At 42.2% G+C, this 19149-nt stretch overlaps 1 protein-coding gene across 1 annotated transcript; it reads left to right on the top strand.

Annotated features, from left to right (window-relative positions):
* The first annotated feature begins 18013 nt into the window (after positions 1-18013).
* On the top strand, positions 18014-18370 carry LOC148563907 (uncharacterized). Its single transcript, XM_088486977.1, has one exon. The coding sequence runs from the start codon at positions 18014-18016 to the stop codon at positions 18368-18370; it is 357 nt and encodes a 118-aa protein (XP_088343103.1).
* Positions 18371-19149: the final 779 nt, after the last annotated feature.

Raw genomic sequence — 19149 nt, 5'->3', positions numbered from 1 at the left:
GTTGATCCGTTGAGGAGGATAGAATCTTGCCAAGAATTTGTTCACCACATCTTCCTAGGTTGCTAAACTCTCCTTTGGGAAGGATTCCAGCCATTTAGATGCCTTGTCCTTAAGTGAGAAAGGAAACAGAAGTAGTCTATAGGTGTCAGGATGAACACCATTGGACTTCACAATATCGCATATCCTCAGGAAGGTGGTTAGATGTTGATTGGGGTCTTCTTGGACGCCTCCTCCGAATGAACAGTTGTTCTGAACAAGGGTGATGAGCTGTGGCTGTAGTTCAAAGTTGTTGGCATGTATGGTTGGCCTTTGGATGCTACTCCCACAGTTTCCTGGGTTTGGGTTGATGTAAGGGACTAGAACTCTTCTCTCTTGCCCAGCATGATTTGCTAGACCTTCTCTGCCATGGTTGTGAGCCTCTTCTTCATGATGGTTCTCCATGTTGATACAAAATCAATCCCCGGCAACGGCGCCATAAACTTGATAGCACGGAAACTTGTCTCTCAACAATTTTCCTTCGGCAAGTATACCGAATTGTCGTCAAGTAAAAACTCACAATAGAGTGAGGTCGAATCCCACAGGGATTGATTGGTCAAGCAACTTTAATTAGAGGAATGTTCTAGTTGAGCAAAGCAGAATTTGGTTTGAGAGTTGCAGGAAATTAAATGGCGGGAAAGTAAATAGCAGAAAATGTAAATGCTGGAAGTAAAGAGCTAAAAGTAAATGACGCAAAGTAAATTGCAGAATTGTAAATGGGAATGGGGAAGATGCTCATGAAAGTAAATTGCAGAAATTAAAGAGAATGGGTAAGATCAGAAATGGGGATTCATTGGGCTTAGGAGATGTTGCATTCTCCGGATCAAGTTCATTTTCATCTCTTCCTCAATCAATGCATTCATTGATCTTCTTGGAAATCTTAAGTGATCGAATTCCAATTCCTTGGTAATTCAATCTCTCAAATCTTGATCAATAGCCAATTCCTTGGTCAATTGCTCATGAGAAGAGATGAAGTATGGTCACTGATTATACTACATGCATTCCTAAATCAAGTGTTGGTAGGATTATAGTCACCATACCCAACCAAACCCAATTTGGTCCAACATGAGAAAGCATTTCTAGCATGATCTCTTCATTCCTCTTCCAAGGTTCAGAAGAGATCCAAGTATGAATAGCTTCTTTTCCAAGATAACTACCCAATGGGATGAAGATTGAAAGCTTTCTAGTAAAATCAAGAGAAAAGAGAGAAGAAGAGTAATGAAAATTAGTATTGATCCATTAAAGTACAACAGAGCTCCCTAACCCAATGAAAGGGGTTTAGCTGTTCATAGCTCTGGAAATGGAAAACAAAGATGGAGAATACATCATGAAAACTAGAACTAGAAGTGCAGAGAAAGTAAATTATATAGAGAGTAGTTCTCAATTTCCCATCCCCCAAAAGCTGCTTTCTAATTCAAAACTACCCTTATATATACTACTCTTGTGATCTTCTAGTTGGTTCTTCAAGTCTTGGATATGGGCCTTTGGATCTTGAGTTTGAAGCAGTTATACTCTTCAATGGGCTTAGTTTTACTTGCAGAGAGAAAGTGTGAAGTAGGCAGGGTGTTTAGCTCAGGACGTTAGTGGCGTTAACGTTAAGTGAGAGTGTGGGTTCGAGAAAGTTAGTGGCAATCACCTTTTCCACTAAAGTTCCTCACCCAGAGATGATCCACGTTAACTTCAATGTTAGTGGCACCAACGTGACCACTAACGTTGCCTCTTGGTCCTTCGCACACGTTATTGGGGTTCACCTTTTCCAATAATGTTGAGAGTCCTCCCTTCCCCTTACGTTAGAGTCTACATTAGCTTAGTTAACGTGGCTCTTAACGTAGGCTTGCCAATTCTTCGAGAACGTTAGTGACACTTACCTTTGTCACTAACATTTGAAGGTGCCCCTACTTCCCACGTTAGAGTCCACGTTATCTAAGTTAACGTGGCTTCTAACGTGGTAATGATAGCCATCTCCAACGTTAGTGACAAAGGTGAGTGTCACTAATGTTGGCTCATCATCCTATCCTCAACGTTAGCTTCCACATTAACTAAGTTAACGTGGGAGTTAACGTGGCTCATAGTGGCTCATTGTGGCTCATTCCAACGTTAGTGACAAAGGTAAGTGTCACTAACGTTGGCGATCACTTGCTTTCTCCACGTTAGCTTCCACATTAACGTTAGCTTGGCCAACGTTAGTGACAAAGGTGAGTGTCACTAATATTGGCTTCTCTTTTGCTTTCCAACGTTAGAGTCCACGTTAACTGAGTTAACGTGGCTCTTAACGTGGCCACTTATGAGCTTGGTCCAACGTTAGTGACAAAGGTGAGTGTCACTAACGTTGGCTCCACTTTCTTTCTTCCACGTTAGAGTTCACGTTAACTTAGTTAACGTGACTCTTAACGTGGGCTATGATGGCTTTGAGGACGTTATTGGCGATTACTTTTCTCATTAACGTTGCAAGCTAGCTCCCATTCCACGTTGGTGGTTACGTTAGTTAGACTAACGTGGCTGCCAACGTGGCTCTTTCTTGCTTCCTTTCCCGGCACCCCCAGACATCTGGTTGGAGGCTCCGTCCACATAGAGCTTCCACCGTGTGTCTGCGTCTTCGATTCGATTCCCGGTTACTTCCACTAGGAAGTCTGCCATTGCTTGCGCCTTAATCGCATGTCAGGGTTCGTAGCTTAAATCGTATTGGGACAATTCGATGGCCCAGGTCATCATCCTTCCCGCCAGATCAGGTTTTTGGAGTACCTGACGAATCCGCTGATCCGTTCTCACGACCACCTGGTGATCCTGGAAGTATTGTCGTAGTCGGCGGGAGGAGACCAGGAATGCTAGTGCCAGCTTCTCCAGCTTGCTGTATCTAAGTTCTGCCCCCTGCAGTGCTCTACTCACAAAGTAGATCGGTTGCTGGGTCTTCCCTTCTTCCCGCACCAGCACCACTGCAAGCGCCCCTTCTGTTATGGCTAGGTACAGATAGAGTGGTTCTCCGGATTTGGGCTTACCGAGCACCGGGGGCGCTGCCCATTATTTCTTTGAAGTGGTTGAACGCTTCTTCGCACGCATGGGTCCATTCAAATGCTATTCCCTTCTTCATCAAGTTGAAGAAGGGTAGGGCCTTTGCTGCCAATGCACCAAGGAATCGGGACAACGCGGTGAGCCTTCCCGTCAGCCGCTGAACGCCTTTGATGCAGCTCGGGCTCCTCATCTGGAGTATTGCTTGGCACTTTTCAGTGTTGGCCTCCACTCTCCTCTGGGTTATCATGAACCCCAGGAACTTTCTGGCCTCCATGGCAAAGGCGCACTTGAGCGGGTTGAGCCTCATGCCGTGTTGTCAGAGGGATGCAAACACATTCTCCAGATCGCTTATGAGATCGTCGGGTCGGGTGGTCTTTGCAAGGATATCAACCACGTAGACTTCCACTGTCTTGCCAATGAGTTCGGTGAATATTTTGTTCATCAGCCTTTGGTATGTTGCCCCCGTGTTCTTCAGGCCAAAGGGCATCACCCTGTAGCAGTAAGTCCCCCCGGCGTTATGAACGCCGTTTTATCCTCATCTGGCCGGTGCATCGGTATTTGATTGTAGCCGGAGTAGGCATCTATGAAGCTCAGATACTGGTATCCTGCAGCAGCGTTGACGAGTGCATCAATGTTGGGGAGGGGATAGCAGTTCTTGGGACATGCTTTGTTGAGATCGGAGTAGTCCACGCGCATCCTCCATCTCCCACTGGGCTTTTTTACCAGGACCACGTTTGACAACCAGGTCGAATAGTCCAGCTCCCGAATGAACCCTGCTTCGAGGAGGCTGGCCGTTTGCTTGGCCACTTCCTCCGCCTTTTCCTGAGACATTTTGCTCCTCCTTTGGGCCACTGGTTTGGTTTTCGGCTTGATGGCTAGGCGGTGTGACATGAGACTGGAGTCTATTCCCGGCATGTCAGCAGGTGTCCAGGCGAATAAATCGCCGTTGGCTCTGATCATTTCCATCAAAGGCTCTTTCAACTCATGGGGGAGGTTCCTATTCATGAACGTGAACTTTTCCTCCGAGTTCCCGACCCTAAACTTTTCCAGGTCCCCTTTGGGTTCGGGCCTGGGTTTGTCGTCAATTCTGGCATCCAAGTTGGCGAGAAATACTCCCGATGCCTCTTTAGACTTCCTTCTCAATGAAAGGCTGGCGTTGTCGCAAGCGACTGCCGTTTCCAGGTCTCCCCTCACAGACCCTACCGACCCTTCTTCAGTTATGAACTTCATCACCAGCATCCTTGTGCTGATGACTCCTCCTAGGTTGTTGATGGTCTTTCTTCCCAGGATGATGTTGTAAGCGGTGGAGTCTCTAGGATCACGAACTCGGCCATTATCGTTCTTCTCCCTTGGCCTTGTCCCAGTGAGGTCGGCAGGGTGATTATGCCATCCGGCTTGATGAAATGGTCGCCGAGCCCTACGACGCCGTGCTGGTGAGTCTTTAGGTCGGCGTCCCTTAGGCCTAAAGCGTCGAACACGTTGTGAAACATGATGTTCGAGTCTGCCCCTATCTACAAGGATTCGCTTGACGAGACCGGTTCCTACTCTGGCCGTTATGACCATGGGAGGGCTTTCCCCGATCTCGTCAAACCATTGGTCCTCCGGGCCGAATGAGATGGATGAGAGTTTCTTGGTGCTTCGCGCGGAGGATGAGGAGACCGCGAGGACCTTGGCGTCCTTCTTATGTGCCGACTTCGACCTGGGCGCCGCATTTCTTGCTGTTACCACGTTCACTATGGTAAGGCCGTGATCGTTCTCTTCCGGCTCTTGGCACCGCTTTGCTGCCCGTGTTCCATCCTCGCTTTTGTGGTCGCGGTTCCGTCTCCTCAGCTCCCTAATGAGGTGGGTGAACTCAGCTAGCTTTCCATCTCTAATTTCCTGCTCCAGCGCGTCCTTCAAGTCAAAACAGTCCTGAGTTTTGTGTCCGTAGCCCTTGTGATAGTCACAGTAGAGGCTCCGGTTCCCCCTTGTTCGCTCCTTCAGTGGTCGGGGCTTCGACAGGATCCCCTTCTCGGCTATTTGTTGGTAAACTTCCACAATCGGCGCGGTGAGGGGCGTGTAGTTGGTGAACTTCCCAACGCGAGGGAACGGCTTGGGATTTTTACTCGGACCGCCGTCTCTGGCGTGTTCCTTCTGCCTTTCTCCGCTTTGGTGGTGCCGGTTTTGACTGTAGGAGGGTTGCCGTTTATTGGCAGCCACTACCTGGCTGACTTCTTCGTCATTGATGTATTCTCTGGCTACGCATTGGATCTCCTGCATCGTCCACACCGGCTTTGTCGTGAGGTGCTTTCTGAAGTCTTCGTTTAGGAGTCCGTTTGTCAGACATAGGCTGGAAATTGAGTCGGTCAGTCCATCGATCTCTAGGCACTCGTCGTTAAAACAATCCAGATATTTTCTTGTCGGTTCTCTGGACCTCTGTGTTACTCCAAGCAGGTTGATTGGGTGCTTTGCTTTGGCTATCCTGGTAGTGAATTGGGCTAAGAAGGCGTGGCTTATATCCGAGAACTTGGCCACCGAGCCCTGCGGGAGGTTATTAAACCACCGTATCGCAGGTCCAGCAAGGGTGACCGGGAAAGCGCGGAACCTTACCTCGTCCCCCACTCCTTCCAAGTTCATCCTGGCGCGAAGGCCGTGAGGTGCTCTTGCGGGTCTTGCGTTCTGTCGTACCTCATGTCCGTAGGCTTGTCAAAGTGCTTTGGCAGCCGGACTTCGAGGATGGAACGGTGAAAAGGGGTCGCGCCTACTATGACCGGTCCGCTTGCTCGCTGTGTTCTCTTTTCGTCTTCCCGACGACCATTTTCCCGGTCACGGTCAGCGGCGGCGTGGTTTGTGGCACGCCGCCTCCTGTTCCTGACATATATGAGGGGGTCGTGGTGCCTCCTTATGCGTCCTTCCTCCCCGGGGCTTTCAGATTCGGACCTTTTGCTAGCCGTGCGTCGGGAGCGGCTTCTCGGCGGAGAGCGGGAGTCGCTTGACTCGGGCGTTTGCTGGCGATGCTCTCGAGCTGCCAGTTGGCGCTCTAGATCCTACATTCTGTGACGCAGTTCTTGCATTAACCTGGCGCTGTTGTCGCCGGTTCCCCCAAAGGGGCGCCTTTCAAGGGATCGTGTGGTTCGTCGAGGAGGGGATCTCGTGCGCTCCTCGGAGGACGCCACGACGGGTTCCCCTCTCTGCCCGGCTTCTCGCCCTGCTCCTCCAGGGCCTTGTATTACTTCTATTCAGGCGTTCCCCATAGACGGCGCCAATGTTCGGTAGGTCGGGTACCGGACGGTTCGGGTTGGTGCTTCGATTGATTGGATGGGGTTCGCCTGGTTCTGGTCTGCCGAGGATGAGTGGACGATGTCCCGAGCACTTTGTGTGAGGGGGGTCACTTGCAAAGACACTCCGACGCTCAAGTCAGTGAAGTGTGTAGGCGAGTAAGGGTTGAGTGGTATGTAACGTACCTTTGGAGAAGGGTAGGTCCTTCCCTATATATATCGTGTCAGAGGTGGGCCTTGTAAGGACAGGCCCACCTTCTTCGAAGCCTCCCTCATAGCTGTGGCGAAGCTGTCAGGGACGCGTGTCAGGGATGCATGTCCGGGTCGGCATCTGAACGCCTCACTCCCGACCATTCGGGTCGGGTGCTACCCGGGTCGGGCCAGCCCGTAAATTGCTTGGGCCAGGCCGTAACAATTACCTAACTAAAATTGCTTAAGTCATCAATCCCTGTGGGATCGATGATAAACCCCTATTTTATGATTCATCTTGTACTCAATTAAGTGTTTTTATCAATTCTTCACCCACTTATTCATAAGATTTGCATGATTTCATAATTCCTTCCTTATTTTATGATATATGTGAAAACATGTTTCCTATGCTTCAAAAATATTAATTTTTAATTATCCTTCATTACCATTCGATGTCGTGATTTGTGTGTTAAGTATTTTCAGGCTTCATAGGGCAGGAATGGCTTAGAGGACGGAAAAGAAACATACAAAAATGGAAGGAAAGCACAAAAATGGAGTTTTAAAGAAAAGGCAGCGACGCGCACACGTTTCCTAGCGCGAAATGGCAGTGACGCGTACGCGTGGACGACGCGGACGCGTGCCTAGAGCAGAACACAACTGACGCGTACGCGTGACCCACGCGCATGCGTGATGGACGCCACGTGCAAAAAATTGCAGAAGTGGCCCCCAGCAATTTCTGGATCCTTTTTCGGCCCAAATCCAAGTCCAGAAACACAGAATAGAAGCAAGAGAATGGGGGAATCAACAACGACAATTCATACAACATTCATAATACACAATTTTAGGTTTTAGATGTAGTTTTAGAGAGAGAGAGAGAGGCTATCTCCTCTCTCTTAGGATTTAGGATTTCTATTATGATTAGGCTACTTCTCTTCAATCACAGGTTCAATGTTCCTTTAATTTATTTTCTACTCTTATTTTTTCTATTACTTTAATTGTTATTTATCTTTTTAATTTGGTTTATGAACTCCATGTTAGGATTGATTTTCTTAATTAATACATATTGAGGTATTTTAGATTTATGATTGCTTTCTTTAATTTATGATATTGATGCTTCTAATTAATCCAAATTATTTTCATTCGAATAGATTTTCTTCCCTTTTGGCTTTAGTTGAGTAATTGGTGACACTTGAGTTATCAAACTCAGCAGTTGATTGGAAATTGGGATTGCTGATTGATTTGGATCCCTCTAAAGCTAGTCTTTCCATAGGAGTTGACTAGGACTTGAGGAATCAAGTTAATTAGTCCACTTGACTTTCCTTTATTTAGTAAGGGTTAACTAAGTGGGAGCAAAATCCAATTCTCATCACACCTGATAAGGATAACTAGGATAGGATTTCTAGTTCTCATACCTTGCCAAGAGATTTTCTAATTATTAATTTATTTTTCTTGTCATTTAAATTACTTGTTCCTTATTTTAAAAACCCAAAACAAAATATACTTTTTCCATAACCAATAATAAATCATACTTCCCTGCAATTCCTTGAGAGACGACCCGAGGTTTCAATACTTCGGTTATCAATTTTATTGGGTTTGCTTAAGTGACAAACAAGTTTTTGTATGAAAGGATTATTGCTTGGTTTAGAAACTATATTTGCAACGAAAATTTATTGTGAATTCTAAACCATCAATGTTCAGTTCATCAAAATGGTGCCGTTGCCGGAGAATTGCAACTATGTGCCTTATTATTGGTTATTGTAAATATTTTATTTTGCTTGTTTATTTGCTTTTATTTTTGTTTTTAATTTTTATTAGTTACTATGAGTTCTCACCCCCGTCGCTTTGAGTTTGGTTCTAATGTTGTTGAAAGGAATGGAAGCTATAACAGGAACATGCATCAAGGTCAAAACAACCAAAGATGGAAGAAGCCACGAGGATCTGATCAACCCTTTCGGCAACAACACCTTCCAAGGTAACAAACCACCTCCACCAAATTACTATGGTCAAGAGCCATTCCGAGGTGCGTACCAAGATAATAGATATGGTTGACCACCTTGTGGTTACCAACAAGCCCCATCATATACCTATGAACTACCTCCTCAACATAGCTTTGAACCACCACACTCACAAGCCACCCACCACCATTCACCTCCATATGACCCTAACCCTTACCCACCCCAATTCCAATCCAATTACTCCCAAGAACCACCATTTCCATATGCACCATGTCCATATCCATCAACCCGAGAATCACAGGAACGTCTCAAGGAAACAGTGAATAAATTTCATACAACCCTTCACCAGTTGGATCAAGCGATCAATTGATTAGCTTCCCGACGTTCGGACACTCAAGGAAACCCCATGGCTTCATGTGGACAATCTAATGAAGAACGTAGCATGAAGGAGATACTAGAAACTCTATTGGACAGTACGGAGCATGACTTTGTACTGGAACAAGTAGAGGAAGCCATAATTATCAAAGAAGAAGAATTGGTTGAAGACTTAGGAGATGCTGAACCTCTATGGGAATCAAGAATTATGGAGAATTCCGCCAAGTAGTTTTCAATTGATGCTAAGGAGGATAGTGCACAACCCCAGAAGCATATATCTTATGAAGAACTAGATGGAACAGCTAAAGAAGCAAGTTTCCTTGGTAATGATCATTATGAATCAAGTTCTCCTAATAATGAACTTGCATCCGCAAGTGAATTCCTTGAGATTGAAGAATCTTCTCCAAGTGAATATGAAGAGGATGTGGAGGTAGACTTTTCTCAACCTCCAATTTATGACTTTTGTGATGAGGAAGATATCGAAGACTTTGATAAAGACATGGTTGCTGTTAAAGAAGTTTGCAAAGCAGTGGAAGAATTCACAGAAGAATACAAGGGAGCAGAGCTTGCAAAACCACTGGAAACACCTATCCCAAGGCCATTACCACCCAATACAAACTTCAAGTGGGTAAAATCCTTAGCCTTTATCTTTACTTTTCCACTTGAATATGGTTTACTTGAAACAGATGGTCAGCTTAGAGCTCTTTGCGGCTTTAAGAGTAAGAGGGAAATGGCTCGCAATCAGAACTAGTATGCAAGATTCAATAAAGCTCCACGCTTCAATTTGAGGTACAAGGATTGGTTTCGAGTTCGATTGAATGGGTCTCGGAAGATGTTTGGTCATCTTAGTGAGAATTCAAATTTCGCACTACCCGGCTGGAAAAATGTAGATCAAGACAAAGATGGGTACAGAAGCAAGATTTGGGATCCTGAAATTTATCTTGATAGTCAACACTCCTGGAGTCTAAAAACCTGCTTTAATTTGCTCAAAGGGTTTACTTGCCTTGTTTGGGACCCCGGAGGATACTGGAATTGCAAACGTTGGTGGAGATTTTTGGATGAGTTTAAGCATAAGCCACCATAGCAGGAAGCTCGTCAAACGTCCAACTTAAGGACTTTAACTAAAAGTGCTAGGTGGGAGACAACCCACCATGGTATATTCTTTTCTTTTTGTTCTTAGTTTTATTTTATTTTATTTTCATTCGTGTTCATTCATAATTTATGCATAGTCATCTACATTCTACATTTTACATTCTGCATACTGCATAAAAAAAATGCACGCGACGCGTCTGCGTCATATGTGCCTTAGACACGAGAAGAAAGGAAGCAGAGAGTCATGCGAGAGTGTGGCTGGAGGCGTGCCTCAGGCACAAACACACCCACGTGAACGCGTCAGGGACACGTCCGCGTCAATTGCAAAGTCAGCCTTCCACGCATACGCGTCACCCTACAAATCGGCGTAAAGAGGTGTCAGGCCGAAAGTTGTGCTAGCCTGGTGCGGGCACTGTGCCCAAGGCATAAAATCACCCACGTGTACGCGTCCCTAACGCGTGCGCGTCCTTTTGCTTCCAAGACCACCCATGCATACGCGTGGGTGACGCTTACGCGTCACATAGTTAATGCAGTTTTCACGCGTACGCGTGATGCACGCGTACGCGTCGTGCCTCGTTTCTAAATCCTTACTTCTCTCTTTTCTACTTCTTTCTCTCCCCTTTTTTACTTTCTTTTTCTTCATCTCTTTAACTTCTCATCCTTCTTTTCTTTCATTCTATTTTATTTAAATTATTTGCATACTTTCATCCATTGCAATTTAATTTTATGCATATTTTTATTTTCTTTTCTAAATCTATTATTTTTCCATTGGTGTTAAATTTTCTTAATTAACTGTTGCATCTTCTCTTGAATTATCTTGGTGCTTCATGACTTGTTTTACTCTGACTGGGTATTATTCTTCATAAGTCAATGCTACTCCTTTATGATACTTATATTCTCTTGCATTGACATGAACTTACACTATTTGGCATTACCCACACTCTCTTCCCCATTGTTGCAATTCTTGCACTATTGATATGCCATTTGCTTCTATTGTTTTCTCACTTGCATGTTGTAGCTACCATGTAACTGAGACTCTCACTATTTGGCATTAACCCAACTATATTTTATTTGTTTTCTTATCTTTATTTCTGGGTTACTTTTCTTCTTTTTTCTCTTCTTTCAGGATGGCCACCGAGAAGGGACAGGAAGAACTTCTATATGAGGAAACAGACAAGTTCCATCTGCACAATCTTTGGAGAATAGCATCAGTTGTAGCAACCCGTCCACTTGCACATCTTAGCATGCACCGAGGACGGTGCAATCTTTAAGCGTGGGGAGGTCGATACCGATCTCCATGGGTTAGTTACTCTTCTATCTCAACACCAATGGTTTATTTTCCTTGTTAGCTGTTGCATTTGCATGTTGATTGCATATTTATTTGATTTTGTGCATATTTTACCACCACTTGGTTAAAGTAATATTTACTTTTTCAAAAAACTTTTTAGAGTATTTCACTAATTTAAATTAAAACTTTTTATTAAACTTGTTTGAAGAAATATTATACTGGAACATGGTTTAGAGCTTGAACATACAAAACCTGTGAGATTTTTGAGCTTATTTGATTGGTTGCATTTTATCAACCAATATTTTATTTTTGGTGTGTGTTATTCTCTCTAAAATTATGATCTTTGTCTTGTTTAATTCTATATTTCCATGGTTAGATGTATGCATGCACTTATGTGATTGAGGCCTTGTTTCACTGAGCTCACAAACCCATATGGCCTTACTCTTCATTATCCCTTGCAAACCAATTTGAGCCTATTTTACCCCTTTTATTCTTTACTTTAGCACATCATTAACTCTAAGCGGAAAACAATAATGTCCTTAATTTGAATCCTTGGTTAGCTTAGACTAGTGAGAGTGCTTATGATTTAAGTATGGGAAAATTGGATTTGGAAACATTTGGTTTGAGAGTTGAGTATGTTAGAATTTTTAGAAAATGTGAAAGAAATGTTTAGGACATGTTCATGCATTCAATAATTCAATCATATGCATTGAGGAAAAAATGGTAAAAAAAAAGGAAAAGAAAAATAAAGAAAAAAAGAAAAGAAAAAGAGCAAATAATAAAAGGGGACAAAATGCCCCAAAGTAAATGGTGAAAGCAATGCATATGTACTATACTCGAAATTAGGATGCATGAATATGTGAAAAACATGGTTAATGGATAGTTAGGTTTTGTATTTTGATTACATGAATTGTCCTAAGTTAGGTGGGAAAAGTTTAAGTTAATTAAGGATTCAGATTTTAGTCCACTTGGCCAAATACAGTCCTACCTTGACCCTAACCCCATTACAACCCTTAAAAGACCTCTTGATATGTGTATTTATGCATTAAATTTTTGTTGATTGGTAGAAGAAAAGCAAGCCTTAGAAAGCAAGGTTAGTACAGAATTGAGAGAGTCGAACCTTAAACACTTGAGTGATTAGAGTGTATACACTTTCGGTGAGGGTTCGATGCTCGATTCTTTGTTCCCGGCTTTCATGAGTTATTTTCTTCTGCAAGTTCACTTGTACTTTATTTTGTGATTTGAATTAGTGAAATCCAGTTCATATTTATTCTTGAAAGATTTATTTACTTTTCACCAAGTAGGTAAAAACATTTTGTATTTAGTTGCATTCACATAGATAGGTTGCATTTCATACATTCTACCATTCGTCTTTACTCTCTTATAGCTTCTCTTGAGCTTAGCATGAGGACATGCTATTGTTTAAGTGTGGGGAGGTTGATAAACCCCTATTTTATGATTCATCTTGTGCTCAATTAAGTGTTGTTATCAATTCTTCACCCACTTATTCATAAGATTTGCATGGTTTTATAATTCCTTTCTTATTTTATGATATATGTGAAAACATGTTTCCTATACTTTAAAAATATTAATTTTTAATTATCCTTTATTACCATTCGATGCCGTGACTTGTGTGTTAAGTATTTTCAGGCTTCATAGGGCAGGAATGACTTAGAGGACAGAAAGGAAACATACAAAAAAGGAAGGAAAGCACAAAAATAGAGTTTTGAAGAAAAGGCAGCGACGCGCACACGTGGACGACGCAGACGCGTGCCTAGCGCGAAATGGCAGTGACGCATAAACGTGGACGACGCGGATGCGTGCCTAGAGCAGAACACAACTGATGTGTACGCGTGAGTGACGCGCATGCGTGACAAGGAAAAACTCCAAATGACGCGAACGCGTGACCCACGCGCACGCGTTACGGACGCCACGTGCAGAAAATTGCAGAAGTTGCCCCCTGTGATTTCTGGACCCTTTTTCGGCCCAAATCCAAGTCCAGAAACACAGAATAGAAGCAAGAGAATGGGGGAATCAACAACGACAATTCATACAACATTCATAATACACAATTTTAGGTTTTAGATGTAGTTTTAGAGAGAGAGAGAGGCTCTCTTCTCTCTCTTAGGATTTAGGATTAGGATTTAAGATTTCTATTATGATTAGGCTACTTCTCTTCAATCACAGGTTCAATGTTCCTTTAATTTATTTTCTACTCTTATTTTTTCTATTACTTTAATTGTTATTTATCTTTTCAATTTGGTTTATGAACTCCATGTTAGGATTGATTTTCTTAATTAATACATATTGAGGTATTTTAGATTTATGATTGCTTTCTTTAATTTATGATATTGATGCTTCTAATTAATCCAAATTATTTTCATTCGAGTAGATTTTCTTCCCTTTTGGCTTTGGTTGAGTAATTGGTGACACTTGAGTTATCAAACTCAGCAGTTGATTGGAAATTGGGATTGCTGATTGATTTGGATCCCTCTAAAGCTAGTCTTTCCATAGGAGTTGACTAGGACTTGTGGAATCAAGTTAATTAGTCCACTTAACTTTCCTTTATTTAGTAAGGGTTAACTAAGTGGGAGCAAAATCCAATTCTCATCACACCTGATAAGGATAACTAGGATAGGATTTCCAGTTCTCATACCTTGCGAAGAGATTTTCTAATTATTAATTTATTTTTCTTGTCATTTAAATTACTTGTTCCTTATTTTAAAAACCCAAAACAAAATATACTTTTTCCATAACCAATAATAAATCATACTTCCCTGCAATTCCTTGAGAGACGATCCAAGATTTCAATACTTCGGTTATCAATTTTATTGGGTTTGCTTAAGTGACAAACAAGTTTTTGTATGAAAGGATTATTGCTTGGTTTAGAAACTATATTTGCAACGAGAATTTATTGTGAATTCTAAGCCATCAATATTCAGTTCATCAATCGACCTCACTCAACAATGAGTTATTAGTTGGCGATTCGGTACACTTGCCGAAGGAATTTGTGTTGTGCAAATTTCCAGTCGTCAAGGTTTTGGCGCCGTTGCCAGGGATTGAGTTAGATTGACAATGATTAAGTGGGTGATAATCTAGATTAAGTATTTTTCTTTTGTTTTGTTCAAGCACACTAACTGTTTGACACTTTGTGTCAGCTAACTCTACATCACTCTAGCATTAGAGTGATCATTTTGCTTGTGGTTTGTTTGTGTTTTGTGTATGCCAGGAGAAAGGGAAGCAACATCGATTTCCTTTGATTATGAGCCAGAAAGAACTCTTCGAAGATTGAGAAGAGAAGCTAGAGGGAAGAGAGTAGTTGGTGAAGAGAAGTCATCAGAGGGAGACTTAGACCAAGTCATGGAGGATGATATACACAACCATCATGAAGGGGTGGCCAACAACAAATGGCCAACCTGTAAGAAGGGTGTTAGCCTCTTACACCATCCCTGACTCCAGAAACTGTGGAAGCAGTATACTCACCCTGAATGTTCATGCAAATAACTTCGAATTAAAGCCTCAACTCATCACTTTAGTTCAGAACAACTGCTCTTATGGAGGAGGCCCTCTTGAAGATCCCAATCAATACTTGTCTGTTTTCTTGAGAATTTGTGAAACAGTCAAGACAAATGGGGTGCATCCTAACATCTACAAGTTGCTATTATTTCCATTCTCTCTAAGGGACAAAATATCTCAATGGTTGGAGACCTTCCCAAAGGAGAGCATCAAAATTTGGGAAGACTTGGTGAGCAAGTTCTTAGCTAAATTCTACCCACCTCAGAGGATCATCAAGCTGAAAACAGAGGTGCAAACCTTCACACAAATGGAGGGAGAGTCACTCTATGAGGCATGAGAAAGATACAAAGCCTTGATAAGGAGGTGCCCACCAGATATGTTCAGTGAGTGGGTAAGACTGATAAACCCATATTTTATGATGTATTTTGTGCTTAATTTGAGTGATTTAATCAATCCTTCACCCACTTATTCATATTAATTACATGGTTTTACTTTCCCTTCCTTATTATGTGATGTATGTGAGAAACATGTTTCCTATGCTTTTAAATTAATTATTTTAATCACCTTTAATTCCATTCGATGCCGTGATTAGTGTGTTGAGTAGTTTTCAGATCTTCTAAGGTAGGAATGACTTAAAGGATGGAAAGGAAACATACAAAAATGGAAGGAAAGCACAAAACGGAGCTTCTGAAGAAACTGGCATCCACGCGATCGCATGGGCGACGCGGACACATGCCAAGTGCAAAGAAGCAGCGATGCGGCCGCATGACTGACGCGACCGTGCGCCTTAAGCAGAACGCACATGACGCGGTCGCATGACTGACGCGATCGCGTGACAAGAAAAGCTCCGAATGACGCGACCGCGTGACCCACGTGGACGCGTGACAGAGGCCACGCACCAGAAACTGCAGAAAACGCTCCCAGCGATTTTTGAAGCCCTTTTTGGCCCAAATCCAAGTCCAGAAGGCATAGACCAGAGGTTATGAAGTGAGGGAATGCATCCATTCACAGAGAGCTCGCCAATTTTTACTTTCTATGATTTAGATTTAGTTTTGAGAGAGGTTCTCTCCTCTCTCTTTAGGATTAGGATTTAGATTTAGGATTTTTATTCACTTTTAGGATTATCTCTTTTGATCAGGTTCAATATTCCTTTTGTTTACCTTTGTAAGCTACTTTATGAATCCTTTCATATTACTCTTTTATTAATATTATTTGAGGTATTTCAGTTTAATATTGATCTCTCTTATTTATGCTATTGTTGCTTTACATCCGAAGGCATTTTTATTCCAGCAAATTTATTTTTTTCCCTTTTGGTCTTGGTTAAGAAAGCAGTAACTCAGGAGTTATCTTATCTCAACATAATTGATAACTGTTATCTTTGCTAATTGAATTGAACTTCCATAATCCCAATCTTTTCTTAGGAAATAAATAGGACTCGAAAATCAAACTAATTAGTCCCTTGACTTTCCGTTACTTTAGTAAAGGTTGACTAAGTGGAATTAAGATTCAACTTTCATTGTTATTGATGAGAATAACTAAGTCTGGACTTCCAATTTCTCATACCTTGCCAAAAGTTTGCTTTGCAGTTATTTATTTATTTTAATTGCCATTGAGTTACTTGTTCCTCATTCTTGAAACCCCAATTTACAATCTCCATAACCAATAATAAGAACATACTTCCCTACAATCCTTGAGAAGACGACCCGAGGTTTAAATACTCGGTTATCAATTTTAAGGGGTTTGTTACTTGTGACAACCAAAACGTTTGTAAGAAAGGTTGATTGCTTGGTTTAGTAACTATACTTGCAACGAGAGTTTACTATAACTTCTAAACCATCAATCTTTCGCTCTTTCAAAGACTCCAAAACTTTTATGAAGGTCTCTCCCCAAAAGTAAGAAAAGTAGTGGATTACTCATCAGGAGGCTCACTCCAAATGATGAAGACCCCTCAAGAAGCACAATACCTCATTGACATGGTGGCAAATAACCAATACTTCTACTCTTCAGAGAGACGAACAATTCCAAATAGAGGAGTAATGGAGCTTTATGGAATAGATGCTATCCTAGCCCAAAATAAGCTTATGCACCAACAAATCCAGCAACAGATGAAAATGATGGCAAAAAGGATGGATGGACTTCAACTAGCTACTGTGAGCACACAAAGTTAAGCTCAAGGCTCAAATGGATGGAATCAATATGAAGAAGGCTTTGAGTTATTCAACTATGAGCAACAAGGCCCTGAGCAAGTGCAGTACATGAACAACACCTCAAGTTCATTCCAAAATGACTTCCATGGTCATACCTACAATCCATCTTGGAAGAATCATCCTAACTTGAGGTGGGGTGATCAGCATAATCAATGGCAAAAGAACTCCAATTCCAATAACTTCTGCAACACAAATAATTACAACCAACCACCCACTAACAACAACCAATTCAAAAAACCCCAAAACTCAAATTTCCAACCTCAAAATAGTTCACAATGGCATCAAAACAACCACCCCACATCCTCATTCAACCACTCTTCAAATAGCTCCAACAACTTCCCAATATTTCAAACAACTTTCATCAATAACGATCACACCCCATGCAAGCACAACCACATTTAGAGTCTTAAAAGATCTTTAATTTAGAAGCAATGATGGAGAAACTTATCCAAAATTAAGAAATGGCAAGGAAGGATCATGCTATGACACTCAAAAACCAGGAGGCATCAATAAGAAGTCTTGAAAGAAAAATAGGATAGATGACTAAGCAACTTGCTGAGAAACCCACAAATGTTTTTCCCCGTGAAATAACTTCTAACCCAAAAGAAGAATGCAAGGCCATCCAATCGAGGAGTGGCAAGATACTGAAGGAAGACACAAGAGGCAACAGCAAGTTAGATGAAGAAATAGGGAGAAAAATGAAGAAGATCACAAGACCAATGATCCACAGCCCTCAAAGAAAAATACAAACACCCCTGAATCATAGTCACAAGGGAAAAAGGAAGAAGTAGAGCCATATATACCCAAGCTTCCCTACCCACAAAGACTGCATAAGGAGATAAATGATCAACAATTTCCTAAGTTCCTGGAGATTTTCCGAAAGTTGGAGATCAACATCTCATTGGCTGAAGCTTTGGAACAAATGCCACTATATGCTAAGTTTCTCAAAGAACTTATCAGAAAGAAAAGAAGTTGGAACGAGAAGGAAACTGTGATCCTCACCCAAGAATGTAGTGCTATAATTCAAAGTGTATCCCACCAAAACTCAAGGACCCAGGAAGTTTTCTCTTATCATGCACTATTGGGAACATGAACATAGATAGAGCTCTCTATGACTTGGGAGCAAGTATCAACCTGATGCCTCTGTCGATGATGAAAAAGTTGCTCATAAAGGAAGTGAAACCCATGAGAATGTCATTACAACTAGCCGATAGATCCCTCAAGGCACCTAATAGAGTGGTGGAAAATCTATTGGTGAAGGTTGGAGAATTCATATTCCCTGCTGACTTTGTAATCTTACACATGGAAGAGGAGGGGAACAACTCAATCATCTTGGGAAGACCCTTCTTAGCCACAATTAGAGCCATTATTGATGTAGAGAAGGGTGAGATGGTCCTCAGAATTCATGATGAGCAGATGGTGATCAATGTCTTTAGGGCAATGTAATATCCCACTGAAAAAGAGAATCATATAAGGGTAGAGATGATAGACACCCTGGTGGAAGAGGTGCTTAAGACGATCTATCAGGAGGAACATGAAGGAGAAATCCAAGACATTCAAGGAGAAGAGGCAAGAGAGATACAAACAATCCAAAATTCACTTGAGAACAAGAAAGAAGAAGCACCAAAGCAGGAATTAAAACCACTCCCTCCAAACCTCAAATATGCATTCCTTGGTGCTAATGAAACTTTCCCAATAATCATCAATTCTTCCTTAAGCACACAAGAGGAGGGAAAGTTACTTGAGGTACTGAGAATGCATAAAAGTGCATTGGGATGGAAAATTGATGATCTGAGAGGCATAAGCCCCACCATTTGCATGCACAAAATACTTCTAGAAGAAGATGCTAGGCCGGTGGTGCAACCTCAAAGAAGACTCGATCCCACCATGAAGGAAGTGGTACAAAAGGAGGTAATGAAACTGTGGGATGCTGGGATTATATATCCCATTTCTGACAGTCCTTGGGTTAGCCCGGTCCAAGTAGTACCAAAGAAGGGAGGAATAACAGTCATCTCTAATGTAAAGAATGAAATCATCCCCACAAGGACAGTAACCGGGTGGAGAATGTGCATTGACTACAAGAGATTGAATAATGCTACAAGGAAGGATCACTTTCCTCTCCCCTTCATTGATCAGATGCTAGAAAGATTGGCTGGCCATGCCTATATTATTTCCTGGACGGGTATTCAGGATACAATCAGATAGTGGTAGACCCCAAGGACCAA

Source organism: Arachis ipaensis, chromosome B5 (genome assembly GCF_059453495.1).
Source record: "Arachis ipaensis isolate K30076 ecotype BB chromosome B5, ASM5945349v1, whole genome shotgun sequence".
In the NCBI taxonomy this organism is placed as follows: Eukaryota; Viridiplantae; Streptophyta; class Magnoliopsida; order Fabales; family Fabaceae; genus Arachis; species Arachis ipaensis.
Note: the sequence above shows the minus strand (reverse complement) of the source record. Positions and strands in the feature narration are given on the sequence as shown.

Excerpts from the sequence above, each read along its gene's own strand:
- LOC148563907 (XM_088486977.1), top strand. The coding sequence starts at position 18,014 with ATGAACATAGATAGAGCTCTCTATGACTTGGGAGCAAGTATCAACCTG.